At 39.0% G+C, this 22,928-nt stretch overlaps 1 protein-coding gene across 1 annotated transcript; it reads left to right on the top strand.

The window, feature by feature from the left end:
• Positions 1-2,659: 2,659 nt before the first annotated feature.
• Positions 2,660-10,104, top strand: LOC113837790 (synaptonemal complex protein 3-like). Its single transcript, XM_027433437.1, has 8 exons — positions 2,660-2,762; positions 3,204-3,270; positions 3,418-3,452; positions 5,314-5,431; positions 6,302-6,401; positions 7,914-8,012; positions 9,817-9,921; positions 10,030-10,104. The coding sequence occupies exons 1-8, from the start codon at positions 2,660-2,662 to the stop codon at positions 10,102-10,104; spliced, it is 702 nt and encodes a 233-aa protein (XP_027289238.1).
• The last annotated feature ends 12,824 nt before the right edge of the window (positions 10,105-22,928 follow it).

The following is a 22,928-nucleotide window of genomic DNA, read 5'->3' as shown; positions in this document are numbered from 1 at the left end:
GCCCCAACTTTGCAGGGAGCAGGTCACCTATTTAGGATACCGGCTCCAGGGGGGCCAGAGATGGCTAACAGAAAGCCGTAAGAAAGCTGTGACCCTGATTGTACCCAGAGAAGTGAGACTTCGTATCTTCTCCCTCCTCCAAATGACCCTCAGACTTTCGTCCAGGCCAAACCACTAGCTTCCTCGGAACACGTCTGTTCAGAGCAGAACCATGAGTCTCGGAATACATCTATCTCCCTCTATGGTCCTTACCAAATACCAAACATCAAACATAAGACACATAGACACATAGACTATCTTACCTCCAACTGGCTGTGAAATTGAGCATGGGGGGTTTCCTGGTCTCGGTGGGACCTCCAAATGAAAGACCCTTGAATAGAGGAGTCTCCACAAATCGGGCTGTCCTCCCAAAAACACTCAATGTCCAGCCCAGCTGATGTAAAAACAAGAGGTAAGTTTATTGCAGGACGTTTGCGCAAACAGGCCTCCCAGTCCAACAGACATGTCCGTACCATGTCCATAGCAGTCACTGTTTTGTCCTTTAGCCTCATTCCATTGCACTCACTGTGAAATACAAAAGAGCCTTAGCCTGGCTTTGCTGTCTAATAAGTTCCTACCACAGCACTGTACTAGTAAGTGAAGGATTTAAGAATTAACAAAGAAGTAAAATAAGAAGACTTAGGAAAAAAACCTCTCACACTAAGAACAGGGAGACCTGACTTAGAAATCTAACCAAGGTCACAATGACCCGAGTCCCTGGAATTTCCTAGCTGGCAGCAATAACTCCCTTACAAGGCCACAAGACAATGTTACTAAATACCAAGAATTCCCAGAGGGCCACCCTGCCCTGGGGTCATGAAGATAAGAACAGACTATCCCACTGAGTCAGGAGACCATCGGGCCCCAAAGATAAGAGACCTGCAAAGAACCTGTGACTCTGCTCACCACCCTAACCCCTAAAAGCCTATGGTTTTCTCCTATAAAAGAAGCCTGCTTTTGAGGAACAGGGCTTCCTTTGTCTGTCGGACTGGGAGGCCCGTTTGCGCAAACGTCCCGCAATAAACTTACCTCTTGTTTTTGCATCAGCTGGGCTGGACACTGAGTGCTTTTGGGGGGACCGTCCGATTTGTAGAGACTCCTCGATCCGAGGGTCTTTCATAAGAATCTCACCAGCAGTGAACAATACATACTGAGCACTTACTTGGCCTCATTTTTCCCCATTAATTATTGATGCATGATATATGATATGTGATATATGGTAATGCATGCATATATATATATATATATATATATATATATATATTCCTAAGTATACAAATACAGTATGCTCAGTATGTATAATGTTACTTGTGCACATGTACAAAAACAAACATTACAAGCCATGACCCATGTATGAGAAAGAAAGTTCAGTTATGGATTTCCTGAGTTTATGAGTTATGCTGGTATGGACATGGGAAAAGAGGGGCTGTTATTCACTGCCCAGTCCTGAAGGAGATCCTCCAATGGGCCTTGAGGGACACCCAGTGTTCCTGTCCTTCGAACCCCTGCCAAGCTAAGGAGCTGTGAAAGGTTTATGACAGAGAAAGTGGCAGTGAAATGCAGATGCCGAGTCCGCAGTCAGTCTCAGCCATGCCTCTGGCTGAAAGCATGGGTGGTGGGGGCGTGGCCTGTGCTCTTCAGCTCGCGCATGCGCATTAGGCCAGCCAAGCTGTGAGTCTCTGCTCAAGAAACAGAATCCCGGCGGCGAGGCGAGGCAAGGCGAGGCGCGGCAGGTAGCCTGAAGAGAAAGCAGCCCCAAAGGGAGTGTGGTAGGACGTCGTCTCTAGGTGGGTGACCTTGGGAACCTGTGACTCTGTCAGCTCCAGTGGTGAGGACCCTGGCTCTGAGGAGCTCCGCGACCACTGGCAGAGGAGGGTGTGGGTTCCTGAGACAAGGCCTGGGCCGGCTTGTGAGGAGATATCCGGGTGACTCGCGTACGCCTTAGATGAGAGGAGGAGGCTCCTGAGGGCAAGGGAATCGGCTTGACCCCCCTTAGGTCCCAAGAGAGGCTCAGGGAACCCGCGTATGAAGTAGGGAAGAGTGTACAAGTTTCACATCTATACATCTCTGTCTGCTACGGTTCCTTATTAGCACCAGGGCCCCTGAGCGCCTCCTGTCTCCTCAAAATGAGAAGCCGGCAGAGGCGTCTCTGAAGCGTGTGGCACAGGTTCATTTCCGGTAACATAACCATGGTGACTGAGTCACTACTACATTGCGTAGTTCCCCCCAGTCCATATACCACTACAAGGATATGGAAGAGAGGCCACAGTTTTGTCCCCCCCCCACCCGCGGCGCCCCCGGAATCCCCGCAGCTACCCGGAAACACCCCCCCAGCCCCGCCAAAGGCAGGAACCCAGCAGAAGGTATATAGGTGGAGGTGTGCAGGACAAAGCCAGCTCCTCACTTATCCTCATCGGTGGAGACCAGATAGGACAGGCCACCGCGGCATTGTAATCCTCCATGAACCCCCCTGCTCCAGTACAGAGACAAGTTACCCTGTCTCCCCTACCCATGGACCCCCGTACCTTTTTCTATGACTCTCTTTTAATTCCTGGGGCTTTTGTACGTCATTGCAATCACAAGGTTTAAGACTTAGGACTAACACCAGGGCACAGCAGACATGCCACCGAAGGGGAAGAAGGCTACAAGCAAAACTTCGAAGCGCCCACAGGATTCCCCGGATTCTGATGATGAGTTGAAGCGCAGTGTTCCCAAAAAGCCAGGTAAAATCAGAGGGTTTTGTGCAAGGCTGTGCCTACCCCAGAGGACAGTCTGGCCTATCTCTTGGCAGGTGGGACATAAGGTTAGCTCAAGCCCAGGATCCTTGCTTCAGATTGCAGGACATTTCAAGTGCTTAAAACTTGTTTTTCTATGTATCTCAAGCTTGTTTATTGACTTTAGGTTCCCCCTTGATGTTCTTACCCCAGGACTCCTAGCCTAAGCCATCCTCACTTCAAAGTTGTCTCCTGGCAAGGACATGATTTAAAATTACTTTAACTCTGGATGTCTTGTATAAATGCCTAAATAAAATATCCCCAGGCACGTGCCAGTTTTCACCTGACCTGTGCACACACGTGGGATTTAAAAGTACTTTACTTGTCTAGGATGCCTAGGAATTTCACAGTCAACTTATTTTTGTATTTTCTATTTCTTCAATGTGGTAGAAACCCCTGGGTTGGAAATCAGTGAGGAGGACAGTGCTTCATCAGATCAAGACGAACAGCAAGCAAGGTGATATATGTCAAGTACTGTTTGCCTGTCACTGGAAGATAGTTTCATAAAATTAAGCCATTGTCTCTTGAGCACCAAATAATATTTATTTCCAAATGAACTGAATATTCATACACTCATTTAAGAATTTTGTTTGGTTTTTCATAGGGAGTCTGTTCAGAAGATGTTACAGGAACTTCAAGGTATGTTTTAGGAGATGCTCGACTTTCACAAGTTCTGTTTTTCAGTCATATACCTTTCATGTCACAAGACAGCCACTGACCTACAAGACCCCATTTAATGTCTTCTTCACATATATAGGATTGCTTTATGTATGGGTTGTCATTTGGTTTTTATACATTTCTTCACTTTTTTTTTTTTTTTTTTTTTTGGTTTTTCAAGACAGGGTTTCTCTGTGTAGCTTTGGAGGTTGTCCTGCCACTCGCTCTGGAGACCAGGCTGGCCTCAAACTCACATCGATCCATCTGCCTCTGACTCCGAAGTGCTGGGATTAAAGGCGTGTGCCACCAACACCTGGCACATTTTTTCACTTTTTAAACTGGGAAAATGGATATTTTTTTCTTCAAGACAGGGTTTCTCTGTGTAGATTTGGAACCTATCCTGGCACTGGCACTGTAGACCAGGCTGGCCTCAAAGTCACAGTTCTGCCTGCCTCTGCATCCCGAGTGCAGGGATTAAAGAGAAAATGGAAATATTTTTTAACAACCTGAAGAGGTATGGGTGTTTGGGGCAGTAGAAATTGAGTGGGGTGCGTGTTACTTGTTGGAGTGGATGAGATAATCTTCATTTTTAAAGTCCTGGCTATTGTATTCATTAGTTTCAGCATGTCCTTTTTGTGTTGTGAATTAATTTAGTTTTTCTGGATTTTTGAAGTTGTTTTCTTAGGATAACAGTGCTGATGGGAGCCCTTTCATACAACCATTTATATGAATGAGCTACTTATGTGGAAAAACCAAAGAAAGTAGTTTGCTCCCTCCCCACCTTCCACCCCCACACCACTGAGAAATGTGAGGTTGGATCCTTAACCTTATGCAAACTATTATTAGCCACACATGAATGGGCAAACATCTTTACAAAGTGACTAACTTTTGGATACGTCTCTAGAGATAAGAGTATTACCAGTTCTCTCTGATTTTTTTTAACCCATCTCTAAAGACAATTCAAACAAACAAACATGTCGGAAAACTTTTATCTGTTTGGTGCTGACAAGAACTTGGATTACGAAGAGTCCCCGATATTTTTACTAGATACATAATTTCATGTATTCCTATCATGGCAGGGATGATTTATAAGTCCTAAAAATAGCTGTTGTCCATAGGACCTTGATATAAAGTCATACAATGAATACAGCATTGCTATTAGTGAAATATTATAGAGTTCCAGTACTTACAGTTGAGCATGTGTTATGCAGTCTAAGAAAAATAATTTAAATTTGTATTTACTCTGAATCCCCCCAGATGTTGTCTTTTATAGTAAAATATGGTGCCTAGGTATCATATAGCACAGTGATTAAAACTAGCTTTCACATTGTATATTTATCCATATGTTTTAGCAGTTTTAAAAATAAAGTATGTTCGTGCTTTGTCAAATGTTTTCTAACAAGATTCTATACTAAGAGAATCATTTGAAAGGAAGACTATGTACTAAGTGTTTAAAGTTTTTATATTAACTGGTTCTAAGGAGGAAATTAAACGCTGTCTTTGCCCATCTTTATATACACGTTAAAAAATAGAGACCATTTTTGACTTGTACCTTTCTAATCTCTAGAATAAATGGTTTTACATATATGTATGTAAAATACACACACACACACACACACACACACACACACACACACACACACACAGGTAAACAAGAATTCTGTTCTTATAAAGTGGAAGTGTTTATAAAAAGTCAGCAAACCTTATGTTTTGAAATGATGCCACATGTATCAATTTTAAATATCTTTGCAATATTCATCAATCTACGTATCCCATATCAATATGAGTGGGAACAAATTAACTTCCAATTTTACCTTCTAATAAAATTTTATTTCATATATAGGTGAACTTACAAAGTCCTACCTTGCAAAGAGAAAGCAGTTTCGCAAAGGTGTAAAAACTTCTATGAACGTCCTGAATAGAAAGCTTCTGTATATTTATAAAACACAACAAAAAGAAAGGTAAAGTTTTTAGCTTCTTTAAACTACAAAATTTTTGCAGTTTCTTACTCTTCATTAGTGCAAATAAAATCAGACTCCATTTTATCATTTTGCACTGATTTGAATCTCCACTGAAAAATGCAGTCACCTTGATTTTCCACCCAACAGAAATTTTCATTAGTTTTAGGACCTCAGTTTTACAGAATTGAGATCTATAAGTTAGAAGACAGTGAATATAGCCAGTTTCTTGCCTTTTAGACAACAACATAACTGTATGACTGTAAAATTCACTGACACTTACGTTTTATAATTTGTTGGCTAGATGAATGGTCAGTACCAGAGCATTAACTATGTAAATGATGTTTGACTATGTAGACAGTCAAACATATTGTAAATATGAGCCTGCATTATAGTGATAATATTATAAGTAATTTGAATAATTCTCAAATTGCAATCACCATTTTCTGTGAAAACCACTGTGACAATGGGAAAAGACTGTTCACTTAACTATTCCCTTATGTGAGTACCTGAGGGTGAAAGCTTATGTCATTCACAATACATCAACTCACTATATCAGAATCTGTTATTTAGTAAGAGAGAAATGTAGTCTGTTTGCAAGAAAAATAAGTAATGATGGAAAAATTTATATAGCAATGAATCCCCCTTGCTCAAGAGGGAAGGCATGTGGCATAGCCTCTCTACTAGTAACTTAGGACTACATACTTTACTAACGAAGCTACCTAACCTCACTTTTCTCTCCAACATCTGATTATTTCAGTTATTTTTCTCTTCTCTTTAAGCAGTAGGAAGTAAGTCAATTTTTTTTCTGAGAATGTGTAATTTGCCTTAACTTCATGGTTATAAAACCATGCTTATTTCTATGTTTTACAGACGGATGCTTCATTCCAAATATTCTCAGATGTTTGTGCCTTTGTTTCAACAATGGGAAAAAGATGTGATGAAGGTTGAGCAAGAAGAAGAGAGTTTTGTTGTAGGTGTCGGGCTTAACTTTGTAATTAATCTGTTGTAATAAAGTCTAAAGTAGTAGGAATTCACACAGCTGTTCAGATCTTGGATGAACAAGATGGGTGAAGTATGGGATGTTGGGAGGATGGCCATCCTTTCTGGCTTGCTTCTTTTGTTTCTGGTTACACGTCAATATCATTGATTAGGTGTCAGGCTAGCTAACAAACAGAGCATATCCTCATTGGAGATTTTCCAGAAAAGGCACATATTCATCTCTCTCTCTCTCTCTCTCTCTCTCTCTCTCTCTCTCTCTCTCTCTCTCTCTCTCTCTCTCTCTCTCCCTCTCTCTCAATCTGTCTCTCTGCCTCTGTCTCTGTCTCTGTCTCTCTCTCTCTCTCCTCATTTTCCTCCCTCTCTCCACTGAAAGGACACCATATAGGAGCCTAATGAGATACACATGACAAGCAGTAGGAGTGCCCAGAATAACTTTGTGACACAGTGCTACACAATTATAAGTGAGAATAGACCATGTGGCTGCTCTGGCAGAGCAGGGTGAGGTGTTGGCTTTGAGTAGTTGGTGTTCTGGAAGTCCCAGGCCAGGACGGGAAGGGAATGGGTCTTACATGCAAGAGAAGGTTTGGTAACTGATAATGATATTTACTGTGAAACTGAGACCACGAGGACAGGGAAATTGGGTGTTGGACAAGAGAAAATGTTCTTTTGGGGGCTTCACATATCTTGACAGAGTACTGAGCTGTAGTACTAAAGAGAATGATTCTAAAAGCTAGGAAAGAGCCTAGGTGCTGGGAAAATGGGGAAACCATCCATGTTTGTGGACAGGAGCCTGGGCTCTGGAACTCTGCTTGGAATCCACCTGTAGTTTTGACCAGTTACCCCTGTGTTTCATTCTCTTTCTGACTGAAAGGGGGACAGCCAAGTCTCTACCTCACAGAGTTGGTTGGCTGTTAACCAAGTTCTGCCTTCCTGTGTTTACAGAGATACTTTCGAGCAGTACCCGACAAATGGTTGTCGTGTGCCTTTCATCTGTTTCATGCCTAGTACATGTGGATGAAGAAATCTAGGGGATGACTTTACTTTGAGGTCCAGCAGGGGTTAGGCCAAGATTATAGTTGTAGACAAGGTTAAGCACAGAAAGGGCTGCATTTGGAAATTTCATCTGTGTCCATATTACAAGTGTGCAAAAACTAATACTCGTTGATTAATAGACCATAAGGAATAAAATCCATAAAATTAATTTCTGTGAGATAGGAATTCACGGATTGGAAGGAGCCTCTGTTGACTTCAGCCTCAAGAATACTTGCATTCAAATGTTGGTGACACAAAGACTATCTTAGTCCAAGACTGATGGAAATATTCATTTTAAATAATTAAAAATCATTTAAAATTGAACATAATATTTAAAATAGCAAATGCCAACAGTGATTAATTTAAAGTGTTTTCCTTTAAGCCCAATGTAATTGGGATTGTGAATATTTAGTTTTCTTGCATTTTGTCACCTGTGTCTTTTACATTTTAGAATGCGTATGAACAGCATGTGGAGAGTTTAAAAAAGAGTGCAATGGCACAGAAAGCAACCATTGATGAAGCGAAAAAGATCTCTGATCAATTTCTACAGGTCTGTTTATTGCAGTTGTTAAGAAATCACATCCTTATGATGCAGTGTATACATTAAAGTAGGAGACAGAGTGGTTCCTTCTGAATCCAGGGGGAAAATTATTAGATTATTCTTTTAAAGTATTGACCACTTTTCTAGTCTGGGCGCTTTCCAAGATTAACCATGGTTGCAAAGGGCGAATTTAATTTAAAACCATATCAAGTTTTATGAGTCATTTAAATCAGGAAATGTAAAAATTTGGACTTCACCTAGAACTAAACACTCTGTGGAGAACATTGATGTTTATTTTACTTTATGTTCTAGTTGATACATGCAGGGTGGAGATTAGTAAATTTATAAATAATTTGTGGTTTTCTTTTTCTTGTTTAGTATGGACAGTTTTCTTAAGTGGGATACAGGCAAGGGTAAACTATACATTAGTCTCTGTTTTTTTGTTTGCTTTCTTGTTTGTTTGGGATGAGGCCACGCTATGTAGACCTGGCTTGCATTGACTGTACGGAGATATGTCTGCCTCTGCCTTCTCAGTACCAGGATTAAAGGCTTATTAGTAACTCTTTTTTGTTGTGTAGTGAAATATGTGAGGTTATTATGATACCTTTTATATTAGAATTATTCTTGACCAATGGCAGCTTTACATTCCATTTTGTAGCTGTTAGAGATGGCTGAAATATCTAACAGAATGGGAAAAAAAGAGTGTCTGAAATAAACTTTTAGTAAAAAGAGAATTACACATTTGGTCTGACTATCCTTAGAGGTTCTGATGTCAAACCACAGTGGTCTGTTCTGAGTTCTGTCTTTTGATCCCTCGTTTAGGTGGAAGTAACCCACCTCTCATATTGCATTCAAAATGTACACATAAAGTGTCATCCTAAAACAGAGTTCTTCCCCCTTCCAAGTCTGTCAGTAGTCTCCCTTTCTTAATTCTCGGATTTTCCAATTCCCTCCTCAAAAGCATTGGTCTCCTCCAAGGAAAAGCTTCTTTGGCTGCATCCTGCCTTTGCTTCCATATGTCCAGCATAGTAGCTTCCTCTGAAGTAACTCACCACTCTGTTTCCCTGGTTTGCTTATCTTTCCCCCTCATTCCTGTCTTTATCTAGAGAACCCATTAATCTCCCCCTTTGGGCCAAATACCCCATCAGCTTCTTCCAAACACATTTTAACTTTTTAAATATTATTCCTGTTTGTATGCTTAGCCATGCCATAGTAATATGATAGCAATTGTAGAAACTGGACAGTCACATTCCCACTCTTCCACATATGCCACAGTTCTTTCCCCATAGCACATACCAAGTCACTGTTCTTTGGCTGAACAGGAAAACGTTTAAAATCTAAATGATGTTCTGTGTAACTTGAACGGTCATAAGGTTATGTGTCTTATCGTTTCTATGGAATGTAAACGGAAATCATTTTACATGTTCTATCATTAAGTTGATATTAAGCCATTACCTGGATCCCCGGGGGATGGGAGAAGTATATGGTATTTCATGCTATGGGCCTGCATGTCTTTTCTCTGTCTATTTCCTTTGGATTTCTACTGCTCATTCACCAGCCTATTTTTTTTTCTGGAACTAATTCTACACCTCTTTTTATTCTTGTGATTATATTTCACACAACTCTACCACTGAAATCTTTTAATGAACACTAAAATCTGCTTAAATGTCACCATGTTTTGCATTCATAACAAGCATCCTCTGACAGCAAAAATTTGAAAATTTTGGACTTTGAATGTTTTCAATGTGACATGGAAAGTGGGAATTTACAAATGGGCTAGACTCTTGTTTTGCTTTGTCTTGTTTTGTTTCAGAGTGTCAAAGACCTTGAGGATAATCACCTACGTCTAGATGCTGTTGAGCAATGCACAATGGAAGAAGAAATGGAAAACTTGAAGATGAAACTTACGACAGAAAACGTAAGTAGTGTATATTTAATATAGAATAACAAGTATCTGTGCAATGCTTTGGATATCTTCTTTGAAGGGATGCTTATAGTAATTACTGATATCTCTGTTTTGAAACAGCAACATCAGAATGTAATGGCTATGGAAACGTGTCTTTTTTCTCTGCTCTCTGAGGACTATGAAGAAAAGCTGTGATCCTACGTCATGCGACACACACACAAGACAGTCCCCACACTACCAGAAATTGTCATTATTTTGTTAGCTGCACACCAGATTCCATGTCTCTCAACCTTCAAGTGAGCACTGAGCAGTTTGGTGAGCAGCAACCACTGCAAATTTGTACAAATATTGAATTATCAGCTCCCTTGGCAGAAATATGGATGTGTTCTCTCTAATACCAGTAGTTAGATGATTTTGGCAGTAAATGTTAGAATTAACTCAATGGCCTTATAAAAATTACTGACTGCAACTTATCTTTGTCATGTAGAAAAGAAACCAAACTGCTAAATAAATTAGCACTAACAGAAAAACAGTAACAATAACAACAACAAAAGCTCCCAGACTTATCTGGGGAGAGGATGTTAGAGGTGTTTCCAGGAAACTAAGTTTCATTTAATTGGTTTATTTAGCTGGTAAACGATGCTCATCATTAGTGCTGATTGACAGCATTTTGTCTATGTACAGATATACTTACATTTTTTATCTCAATATTTCACCTCCGCTGTTTGGTGTTATGATATCTCGAGTACTATGGCTTTCAACTTAAATTGTCTGTGAGTGTGCATAAATTTACCTATGTATACTTTTAACTCATGAATTAGTCTCTTGTTTTTTTTTTTTCTTATGTTGTACCTTAACATAACATAATACCTTTCCTTGGAAGCACTGTGTTTAATAAATTTGAAACTGTTTTACAATCTACTCGAGTATGTCAATTAAATATGTTCCTTTACTAATTAAAGAAATTACCAAACCATTTGAAAAAGCATATTAGTCCCACAGGAATGAGAAGGCTGACTCATTTTTCCGTGTGCTTTCCATTTTGACTTGAACCCATGAAGCATGTTTCCTGTCTCTTTTTTTTAAACTAAGCATGTATGCATTAAGTATTCACATGAATGAGATTTACTCTGCCATATCCAAACATGCACGCACATATCTGCAATGGTGAGAACCACCCTCTATCCCATTCATCTCCCCATTTTCTCCTTCCATTCTGTCCTCATAACTGTAGCTCCCTCCATACATGTTCTTCATTCAGATCCCTCTAAATTGTGTTCCATATATGTGAAAGAACATGTGACATGAGTTTCTGCCTTATTTCCCTTAATGTAAATCCCTGAGATTCTATATGTTATTTTTGAAATGACAGCATTTCATTCCTTTTTGATAAAAGAAGATTTCATGAATATATATGCCTCATACTTTCTTTATAGCTTCCTATGTTGATGGACAACTAAGCTGTCTATTTGTGCTTTAAATGCCTCCTGTAATTGAATGGCCCCATACCATAATAGCAAATTATGATTGCCCACATGACTGGATTGAGAAGAGGATTTGTTAAGGGATCAGTAAAGCACGTGTGTGACAAATATGTTAAGATATTTACAGAGAAGGTTGCGAGAGAGAAACAGTCTTGCCATGGGTGTGGCTAAAATTATATAATAGGCTGGGGGCCTACATGGAAATAAAAAGTAAAAAGAGAAAGAAAACTAGTGCACACAAACTTCATTCTTCCTGGGCTAGTGCAACTATTGCTGTGGCCATTGCTGATAGACATTAGATTTTTCAGTACACACACACACACACACACACACACACACACACACACACACACACACAAATATTGCCACAGAAAACTCCAGATTTCCAGAGATGGGATGGGGATACATCATTCTTCTGCTTTTCTTTTTAAAAATAATGTTAATATTTCCATAGTATTCATAGTATTTTTAGGGGAAGGGGTGTGTCTCTGGAGGTCAGAGGAAAACTTGTAAGATTTGGTTCTTTCCTTCCACAGAGTAGGTTCTGGTTATCTAACAACATCGTGTGTGTGTGTGTGTGTGTGTGTGTGTGTGTGTGTGTGTGTGTGTGTGTGTTTGGTGTTGTGCACGCCCACACACACACATGTATGTATGTATGTATGTATGTATGTATGTATTATCATATATATGTGCATATGTGTATATATAACACAGATATATCTATAAACATATTGAACATAATATATGCCCACATATCAGTAGAACTAGGCTCACATAATGACAGGCCCTGTTTATTCTTCTCACAGGCAAACAAAGTTTTATAAAACAATTTATTTAATTGAAGAAATAAAACACAACTTACATTTCCTTTAAAACAGTGGTATAATTTATATGATATGTACTATATACATCATATCTACTACTAAAGTGCAGGAACAGTCTGGGTGTATGTTGAGACTCAGACTGATTCAGATCCAGGGAGGGGTATTATCATTAAATTTAAGTGCTGGCACATTATTAGGTAGAAAACCAGAGAGGAAGAAATGGAAATGTTTCAGAGTAGGGTATTTTAAGCAGCATGTGTAAATAGGAAAAGAGACAACACTGCTTATCTGGGCAACTCTGAGAAATGTGTTGTATAGTAATATTCATTAGTAACATTTTGATCTAAAGCACAGAAGAGAGAACTTCATAGGAGTTTTGATAATTGTCAAATACACATTAGTATGCACCTACAGTATGAGGCTATATATAAGAAGAAATGATTCTGTAACAAAATCGTCAATATACAAAGATGATGAGGAGGGAGAAGCCTGCAAAGGTCTTTGATGAAAACAGACATACCAAGAGAATAAAGAGAAACAGGAAAATATAGCAACAATAAGAACTAGACATTCCTAAGTTTTCCAAGCTTACTCTAATTCTGTAGAAATCTAAAACGGCAAAGATCGAAGGCTGTTAGTTATATAACACTTAGAATTGTTTGGGTGCCTTTCAAAAGCACAAGCTTAGTGTGTGGTTTGGGCAAAGCCCAACACTTATGGTGTGTTTGGCTTGCATTTGGGTCACTGTTATGATAAATCTTTCCGCCAAAAGCCACTGAGCCCCACCGCCACATGTGCGCTTTACGCCAGCCGCCCACCCGAGTTAGGGCCCAAATTAATACACAGACAGACTTGTATTCGGTTTAAATGCTGCTTGGCCAATGACTAGGATTCTCATCTGTTAGTTCAGTCTTAGTTATCATAAATCTATATATTTTATAAGACTTATCTTACCGCACGCCTTATTGGCCTCCCTCCTTGCCGTTTGATCACATTACGCCTCTGGAGGAAGAGTGGAGGGGAAAAGGGACACTTCCTGTTTCTCCTTGTTTAAATCTGAGTCTCCTTGCTATGTCACTTCCTGTCTGGATCACCACTTCTCTACTACATTTCCCAGAATACTCTTTGACTCCTAGTCCCGTCTAACTTGCTGTCTCATTGGCCAAACAAGTACTTTATTCAATAATCAGTAAGGTGAACATACACAGTACATTCCCCATCATCTCCTCTTTTCTGTCTAAATTAAAAGGATTACTTATCTTTTATAATAACTGTAGAAAACTATAACCATAACTATCTGTCTTCAACTCTATCAAAGACCACAGAGGGATAATATGTAAACTCTAGAATTGACAGGACATCTCGCTACCTGGACAGTCACCCAAAGTTCCTCTGTAACGTTGGGGCATCCATCTTCAGCCCATAGGCCACAGTGTGTCTGGCACACTTTTCCATTCTAACAGGAACCCTTTAGTATTGTCTTGTTTTGTAAGTTCAGCAGTCACTTTCTTGTGGGTCCTGTTTGTCTAGTTTATACAGCAACAAACAGTCCAGGCAAGAGCAGTATCTTGCCCAAATGGCTAATCTTGCCATGTGGAAAGTAAACTCCATAACGAGTTTCTTCAAAGCCCATCCTCTTCTCTGACATAATTGGTGTGTCAGGAGCAGTTGTGTCTCACTGTCAAGAAAAACCCTAAACCATTTAAATGCCATGTTTCTGTAGGTTTTTGAAAGGTTTGAAGAATACCTAACCATCTCAAATACATCTCTAGAAAACCTAACTAACCTAATTGTAAGTTCTGACTATCATAGGCGATTATATAACCAGTATTTAATTATCTATTTCATTTTAAAAGATCTGTATAAACATAATACCTAAATGAGAGGAGACAATACATATCACAAAATTGACCCTAAAGTTGTATCAATAAATGAAAACCTATACCAATGTAAAGTATTCATTCCTATACCCTATTCCCCCTTTTTTTCTCGTTAAAAAGAGATTGACTATGCTCATTATCATTTATAACTAACCCCATTTAAATGAAAACAAGCATTTATAAACAATATTTGGGGATTTGGGCGTCATTCTTTCTAAACTGCTTCCTGCTGATTGGGGGCGATGTTCATGCCATGTGGATCATGATAAAACACAGAAACCTGACCAAGTCCTTGTTTTTGTAGTCTGTAAGGCTGTATCATCTCAGCTTCAGGGGGTCTTGCTTGATCAAACCATATTAGTCTGGAAGGAATCCATAGCTTTTGATTTTCTGTGGAAACACAAACAGAAATTCTTTTTCCAAGTAGCCTGTCCTTAGACTTAAATTTTGAAGTCAAAGCATTTTTAACATGTACAAGTTGGATTAATTTAGCAGCATTTATAATCCAATGTATTTTAGCAGCAGTTAAGTCTTTCCTCGGCAATCAAACAATTTAAAGACAACAATATGGCATATAGTATCCAGATTCTCTGTGTATTTTTCATCTTTAGGTGGCTTTTCTATTATTTTACTTTTACCTCCTTTTGTTTCTTTTTCCCTGAGACAGGGTTTCTCTGTGGAAATCTGCCTGCCTCTGCGTCCTGAGTGCTGGGACCAAAGGCAGTGTAAATATTTTTAATAATTTTGACTGGAAATCAAAGGAAACTAACAACAGCTGAGTGTGGGGTTCAATATTTTCCTGCCTTAAATCTGCAAATTGGTAAACAGCATTTGTATACTGTGCCTATCATTTGTGTGATCAAACAATGAAACACAATGTATAATAATGAGTAAAATTTCAGGTTAGGATTTACTAGAGAGAATGCATGCATCTATCAATCAAGATAGGCTGAGCTGATTCTCTGTGCCAAGTGCACGGATTATAGCTATAGGTGCAAAAGGCAGTGACCTCATCTCACCCAATGGAAAGTTTGTGTGTATTGAGTTTTATATTAGAAGTCTGGCATAGAAATCATCTGTCTTCACCATAAATTTAAACGTTCTGAGCCTTTAGCTTTGGTCTCACTGGAACAGATAAACATGAGTCTGTGTATACATAGAATGCTTGAAAAGGTTTGGAAAATAGCAGTGTGATTATCTTTTTTATTTGTTCTTCTTTTTTTTTTTACTTTGAACATTGGGATTTTATTTTATTCATTTATTCTTCTCTCATGTAATACACCCTGACTGCCGATCCCCACCCCCCCACATGTCTCCAGGTGCCTCACCACTGTCTCCCCTCTCCCTCAGATCAACTGCTCTTTTGTTTCCCTTCAGAAAATAGCAGGCATCCCAGGGACAGCAATCAAACATGACATAAAATGATGAACTAAGACCAGACACATACCCTCCTATCAAGGCTGGACAAGGCAACCCATCAGGAGGAAAAGGGTCCCAAGAGCAGGCAAAAGAGTTAGAGACAATCCCTGCTCCCACTTTTAGGAGTCCCACAGTAACACCAAGTTACACAACCATAACATATGTGCAGGGGACCTAGCTCAGACCCATACGGGCCCCCTGAAGTTTAGCCTATTGCAGCAAACTGCCTTTAAACTTCAAGGGAGATGCTGTTCACAAAACTGAAGGTACTATAATGACATGAACCCACCAATATTCAGGATCTATGACAGTAGCTTCTAAAATGCCATCAGCAATGGTGATAAATGGGATAAAATCTGGAGGAGGAGGAGTCCTATGGTTGCTACTCTTACGAGTAGCACATCTCTCACAACTACCAGCGAACTACCTCATCCCTATGTTTTTCAAATATCATTTGGGATGTTGTTGGTTTTGAGGTTGGGAGTGAGAATTTGTAGGTGCAAAATACAAAACAGAAACAGTATCAGTCTATTTTAATGCCACTTAAATATAACCTTAGAAATACATCTCAATTTGCTCGGTTTTGGCCTTTTTTTCTTATTTGTGTTTTCCTTGTTTTGACGTTGTGGTTTATGAGGGGGTTTGTTCCTTTGTTCTTTTTCGTGTGGTCATTTGTAAAGAGAGAGATAGAGTCGAATTTTTTGGAACATAAAATGGGCTGTGTGGGGAGCATCTGGGAAGAATTGAGGTAGAGAAAAATACCAAAATGTATTATTTTTTAGGGCCAAAAGGGAGACGGTAGTTTATGAACAACATAGAATTTGTTTATTGTAGAGAGATGCTACTAATTCATGCTTTTGCAAAAATAAAACCATGAAGGATTTGTAACAAAATTAGTACACAACACATAGCCATTATTGTATGTCATTGAAATCTACCTAACTACAATGCTGGGTAAAAAAAACCAGATTCCTCCTTGTATCCCCAAGACAATAAACAGGAAAGACATAAAGCCGGTTAGATATGGAACAATTGTAAAATCCAAAGAGGTCAATTCAGTTCCCTTTTAATGTTAAAGACAAACAGATCTTGGTGTGCACTGTTTTTATACAATGTTATTTTAATTAATGCCCTATGTCTCTTGTGAAATGAAGACTCTTGATTGGCTAACAGATTCTTTTAAACTTTCTGTGAGCCTTCCTGCTCTTCTAAGAATGTTGAGAGTGGCCAGTTCTCCCCTTGGCCCTCCCCACCCCAAATCAGCTGTAATCTTTAAAAAGAAGTAGTTCATGAAATCAAATGAAAAACAAACAAAAAAAAGGAACATTTCTATTTACATTCTATGTTCTCACAAAAACTTGCTTTGAAAGCCTGCCTCAATCCCTTTGATCAGGCCCCTGTAGTAGTTTGTTGCAGGGTGACTTTCTATATCTGAACCTGCTTTTCACAGTAGTGACTTACGTGAGTGGATTGAAGCGCAATGATGAGATCCTTTATTTAACTCTTTTAAAATACAATATATTCGACTGGAAAGAATTTACAATAAACATAATGTAATGTTCCAGAAAGGTTACTCGGTGTAAAGTGCCCTGCCGGCAGGCCTGATTCCTTGAGTTTGATTCCTGGTGCTGGCAGAGTAGAAGGAGCAAACCAGTTCCTGTAAGTACTCTTTTGACCTCTATGAAAACACTGTAGCACGCGTGTGATCATAGACACACAATTGTACACACACACAAAAATTTTAAACTGTAACCAAAAAGTGTTTTAAATCAGAATTGAAATACTGATATAAACAAATCTGGATTATCTTTTCTTGTATTGTATTGTATTGTTTTGTTTTGTATTGTATTTTTATGTGCGTCTGTTTTACTTGCATCTATGCTTGTTCACCACATGCATGCAATGCCCACTGACACCAGAAGAGGCAATGTGATCGTCTGGGACTGGAGTTACAGGCAGTCATGAGCCACAGTGGGGAAGTTGGTAACTGAACTTGGGTCTTCCCTAAGACTGTAAGCATTCAATCAGTGGTCTCAACTGCTGAGCTGTCTCTCCTGCCCTAACATCTGAATTATCTTACTTTTACGTTTTCCATTATTTTGCTTTTGTCTTTGTGTTAACGTCAAAGTTTATTTTTCAGTGGAATGAGTCTATTCAGCTTTAATTAAATAGGGGCCACTTTGTCCTCAAAGCCATCTGGCCTGTTACAAAGAACATGACTGAGGTGATAAGAGTCGTAGGTATATGTTTGTGTAATGCAAACTTGGGAAAATCATAAACTTCTTTGAGCTCTTTTTCTTCCTCTACAGCATGATAGGTTACTTTCTATTATGCTTACATGGAAAAGTTTTTCTAAAGATTACACGTAATTTTCAGTAACGACTGACCTTTGTTGCTAGTTTGTAACAATCCAGCTATAAAATAAAGCCATTTTAAGTAATATCAAATTGATTTTTCAGTTTAATATATATTTACTCTTTTCTATTGATATTTTTATGAGGATTTGATTTAAAAATATGTTTAAAATATACTGTAAAAACTTATTTAGATATAATTTGAGAGTATTTAGTTACTTATCTTTTAATTTCATTTTACATTCCAAGTATATATCTCCCTCCTACCCCTCCTCTTGCCTTCTTTGCCTCTCTCCCAACACACCCCCTCCAATTGTCCCAGTGGGTAAGTGCTCCCTTGTGTAGTCAACAAAATTACACATTATGTTGTTACAACACCAAGGCCCTCCTCATGCATTAAGGCTGAGTATAGCATCCCACCATGGGAAATGGGCTCCTACAACTACCTCATGGTCCAAGGAACGATCCTGGTTCTACTGTCTGGGACACCTCAGATGATCCAAGCTTCACAAATGTCTCCCACATATGCAGTACCTCGTTATGTCCTGTGGAGTCTCCACAGTGATTTGACTAGAGTTCGTGCCTTTCCATGCTTGTTTCAGCTGTCTCTGTACAGTTCCCCATCATAATATTAACCTCCCTTTCTTACAGTGTTCCCCCCTCCCTCTCTTCACTTGGATTCACAGAGATAGGCCTGGTTCTTGGTTTTGGATCTCTTCATCTGCTTCTACTAATTGTTGGATGAGGGCTCTATGAGGATAATTGGGTTATTCACTCCTCTGATTACAGGGGAAGGCCAATTCACACACACTTTCCGTTATTGCTAGGAGTCTTCCTTGTGTATTCTTGGGAATGTTCCTAACATCAGGATTCTCCATAACCCCATAGTGGTTCTCTCTATCGAGATAACCCTTTCATTGCTCTCCCAGTCCATCCCTTCCCTGAATCCAACCTGTTCCCTTATGCTTTCTTCCCCCTCTCGTTCTCCACCCTCCTCCTCCTCAGTTTATTAAGGATATCTCCTGTGAGACTATTTTTTAACCACATGGCTTTTGGTTGTGAAGAAACATAATTAGTACCTTTCAGAAATATTTCTACACAGGATTCGTAGTTAGTAAACAATACATAGCAGACATGGAAAATTATTTTAGAATGTAGGAGACAAGAGACCACCACCAGAAACTAAAAAAGAATTTTTGAGCTCACAGGAATTAATTACATGGAGGCATTTGTACATGCCTTTCTTATCAGCACTTGAGACAAGGGGGTTTTTCTAAGTTTCAGGCAAGGTCTACAGAATGAAATCCAGGATAACCAAAGCTACATAGATAAATCTTATCTGGAAAACAAATAAAGAACAGCAAAAACAAAATCATTAAGACGGTATAAGAGAGGTATTTTGTATCCTTCTATGTGTACATAATTATATAAATCTATACCTTATTAAAGGTTCTATTTCCTTCACTATTAGGGCTGGTTTTTAAACCCAAAGAATCTGCACAGGGTATCTCTTTTCTAGCTCCTACCAGTATTGATTTGCTTGTCTACAATATGCTACCCTTTGGCACTTAAAATATTTTCATTTTTTTCTTTTGTCTTCATACACATAAAAGTTGTTGCTTTGGGGCTGGGAAGATGTCTCAGTGGGTATGAACTCTTGCTACTCTTTAAGAACACCTGCTGTTTTCTTTTTTTCTTTAAATTAGAAACAAGCTTCTTTTACATGTCAATCTCAGTTCCCTCTCCCTCCCCTCCTCCCCGGTACCCCACCAACTCCCTATTCCAACCCTTTTCTGCTCCCCAGGGAGGGTGAGGCCTTCCATTGAGGATCTTCAAAGTCTGTCATATCATTTGGAGCAGGGCCTAGACCCTTCCCAGTATGTCTAGACTGAGAGAGTATCCCTCTATGAGGAGAGGACTCCCAAAGTCCATTTGTGTACTAGGGGTAAATACTGATCCATTACCATAGATTGTGGAGACCTCCAAACTGACCTACTCCTTCAGAAGGTCTGGAACCGTGCTATGCTGATTTCTCAGCTATCAGTCTAGGGTTCAGGAGCAACCGCTTGTTCAGGTCAGCTGTTTCTGTGGGTTTCTTCAGCCTGGTCTTGACCCCTTTGCTCATAACTCCTCCTTCTCTGGGTCTGGATTCCAGAGTTCAGCTCAGTGTTTAGCTTGAAGACCTGCATTTTAATTCTAAACATAAGAAAGATAAGCATAGCTGGGAATGCCGTAATCTCAGTGCCACGGGTGAAAGATAGGCAAATCTTGGAAGTTTGCTGGCTAATGAGCTTTGAAAAAAATCAAGTTCAATGAAATCTTTGTCATGGGGTAATAAGGTAGAGTGTGATAATTGAAGCATGTCCTCTTCTGTTCTCTGAATGTCTATGCACAGAACACACACACACACACACACACACACACACACACACACACACACACCACCACCACCACCACCAAACACAAACTCTAAAAGCATATACTGGTCTGTATGAAAGATTGCAAATAAATAAGAATTTAAAACCACCTCCTTGATAAGAACTATTTTCTTGGTGTTCTTCCATGTGCTTATAGACTACAGATGCTAAAAATGCTTCTGATGCTCTATTTGCTATCATTCTTTCGTTACAAGTTATGTTTCAAATAATAATTTATGAGGTTAAAGGAAGCCAAGAACAAGTGGGTAAATGGAAGAAACGGGGTTAACTTGGGAATGCTCTGACACAGCCTTCAGGCAGTGAAAGGATGTTCTGTCTAATGAACTAGGAAGAATTGCTTCCCAGGACAGAAAGCAATAGGTTGATTGTAACTGGAATGTGGGAAGCAGGAGGAACTGCTGTAGCTTGGCAAGATCCCAAGAATGTTCTTTGAATTTAACTCAGATTGTGGCCACTTGGCCTCAGCATGTTAGAACTGAAACATATAATTTTATTTTTGAAATGATTCCTCTGGATTTCGTTCATCTTTATATTGTCATGAAATCACAAACTTGTCTATATTTGTGTTTATGTATATGTGCATCCTTTATCTATAGCACAGAATAAAAATCAAGAAAATTATATTTAGAATATGGTTTTTATATTTTCAAACAGACTTGCAATTTTCAATTGAGGAAGTGTTCATAGTAATTGTTAGCTTTTTCCACTTTTTTGACATTCCCATTGGAGTTGATCTATTTTACTATTTAGGTGTAAGCCCATGAGGGAAATTTGCATACATTTTCATTGGACATGGAAGCATAATGCAGACCTTATAGTTTAAAATTTTCAAATAAGGATCCTATATCTTAAATTTATAAATCCCAATTTTATAGTAGATATAAAAATACAGTTATTCACTTATGACATATAAAAACATTCAAGTAACTAAAAAGCCAGTTCAAAGTATTTTTTTAAAAAATAAAATTATTAGAAACATCTAAGATAAATTTTATTTTTATTTGAGACAGTATCTCATGTATCCAAAGTTAGTCTCAACCTCATTATGTATCTGAGAACCATGAAGATCTGATCATCTCCTCTTCTTTATCCATTAGGATTATAGCCTATGATACCATGCCAGGAATATAACTTGCATTTGAGAAGAAATTTCTTCAACTTTTGTAACTTTGTGTATATTTGAAGTTTTAACCCCAAATGAGATTTCAACATAATTTAACTTTGCTTTATTCATTTTTTCTACTAATTATTTTAGCTTGTTTCCATATTTTTCTGTGTAGCCTGTACAATTATAATAATTGTATATATAACTCTAAATGGAAGGTCTAATAATTACATTTCTAGGGAAAATGCAGTTGATAATCACCAGAAAGTTAGTAAATTCATAATTGCACATTTGGACAATTATTTTTCCAAGCTATGGAGTTTTCACTGAAAATATGTTTTCAAATACTTTCCAGTGGAAAATATTTGCTATTGGCACTGTCACTTAAATATTTTAAATAGACCATGAAACAGTTCAAATAACAGTGCTATGTTAGAAGTATACAACTAGATATGAATTCCTGGACTCTGTATGAGTTTCTAACATTGTTTTGTTATCAATAGAAGATATGAAGACCTCGAACATTATTGGAAATGGATTGACCTAAGTCACATGTGCCAAAGGTAAAAATGTCAAGAAGCCTATTTGATTATGGTGGATGATTTCTCTGATATATTCTGTTCATAGCAGCACTATTTGTAATAGCCAGAACCTGGAAACATCCTAGATGCCCCTCAACTGAAGAATGAATAGAGAAAATGTAATACATTTACACAATGGAGTACTACTCAGCAGAAAAAACAATGGAATCCTGAAATATGCAGGCAAATGGATGGAACTAGAAGAAACCATTCTGAGTGAGGTAACCCAGTCACAAAAAGACAAGCATGGTATGTACTCACTCATTTGTAGATTTTAGACATAGAGCAAAGGATTACCAGCCTATAATCCACACTGCCAGAGAAGCTAGTAAACAAGGAGGACCCTAAGAGAGACATACATGGTCCCCTGGAGAAGGGGAAAGGGACAAGATCTCCTGAGCAAATTGGGAGCAAAGGAGGTGGGGGGAAGGAGCTAGGAGAATGAGAAGGGGAGAAGAGGAGGGGCGAGGAGGACATGAGGGAGCAGAAAGATTGAGTCGGGGGAACAATAGAAGAAAACAAGAAAGGAGATACCATAATAGAGGGAGACATTTTAGGTTTACAGAGAAATCAGGCACTAGGGAAATGTCTGGAGATCTACAAAGATGACACCAACTAACAATCTAAGCAACAGAGGAGAGGCTACATTAAATGCCCTCCCCTGATAATGAGATTGATGACTAATTCATATGCCATCCTATAGCCTTCATCCAACAGCTGGTGGAAGTAGAAGCAGACACCCACAACTAATCACTGAACTGAACTGGAATCCAGTTGCAGAGAAGGAGGAGTGATGAGCAAAGTGGTCCAGACCAAGCTGTTAAATCCCACAGAAACACTTGACCTGAACAATGGGGAGCTCTTGGTCCCCATACTGATAGCTGGGATACCAGCATGGGACTGATCCAGATCCCAGGAATGTGAGTTTCAGTGA

Source organism: Cricetulus griseus, chromosome X (assembly GCF_003668045.3).
Source record: "Cricetulus griseus strain 17A/GY chromosome X, alternate assembly CriGri-PICRH-1.0, whole genome shotgun sequence".
Classification (NCBI taxonomy): domain Eukaryota; kingdom Metazoa; phylum Chordata; class Mammalia; order Rodentia; family Cricetidae; genus Cricetulus; species Cricetulus griseus.
Note: the sequence above shows the minus strand (reverse complement) of the source record. Positions and strands in the feature narration are given on the sequence as shown.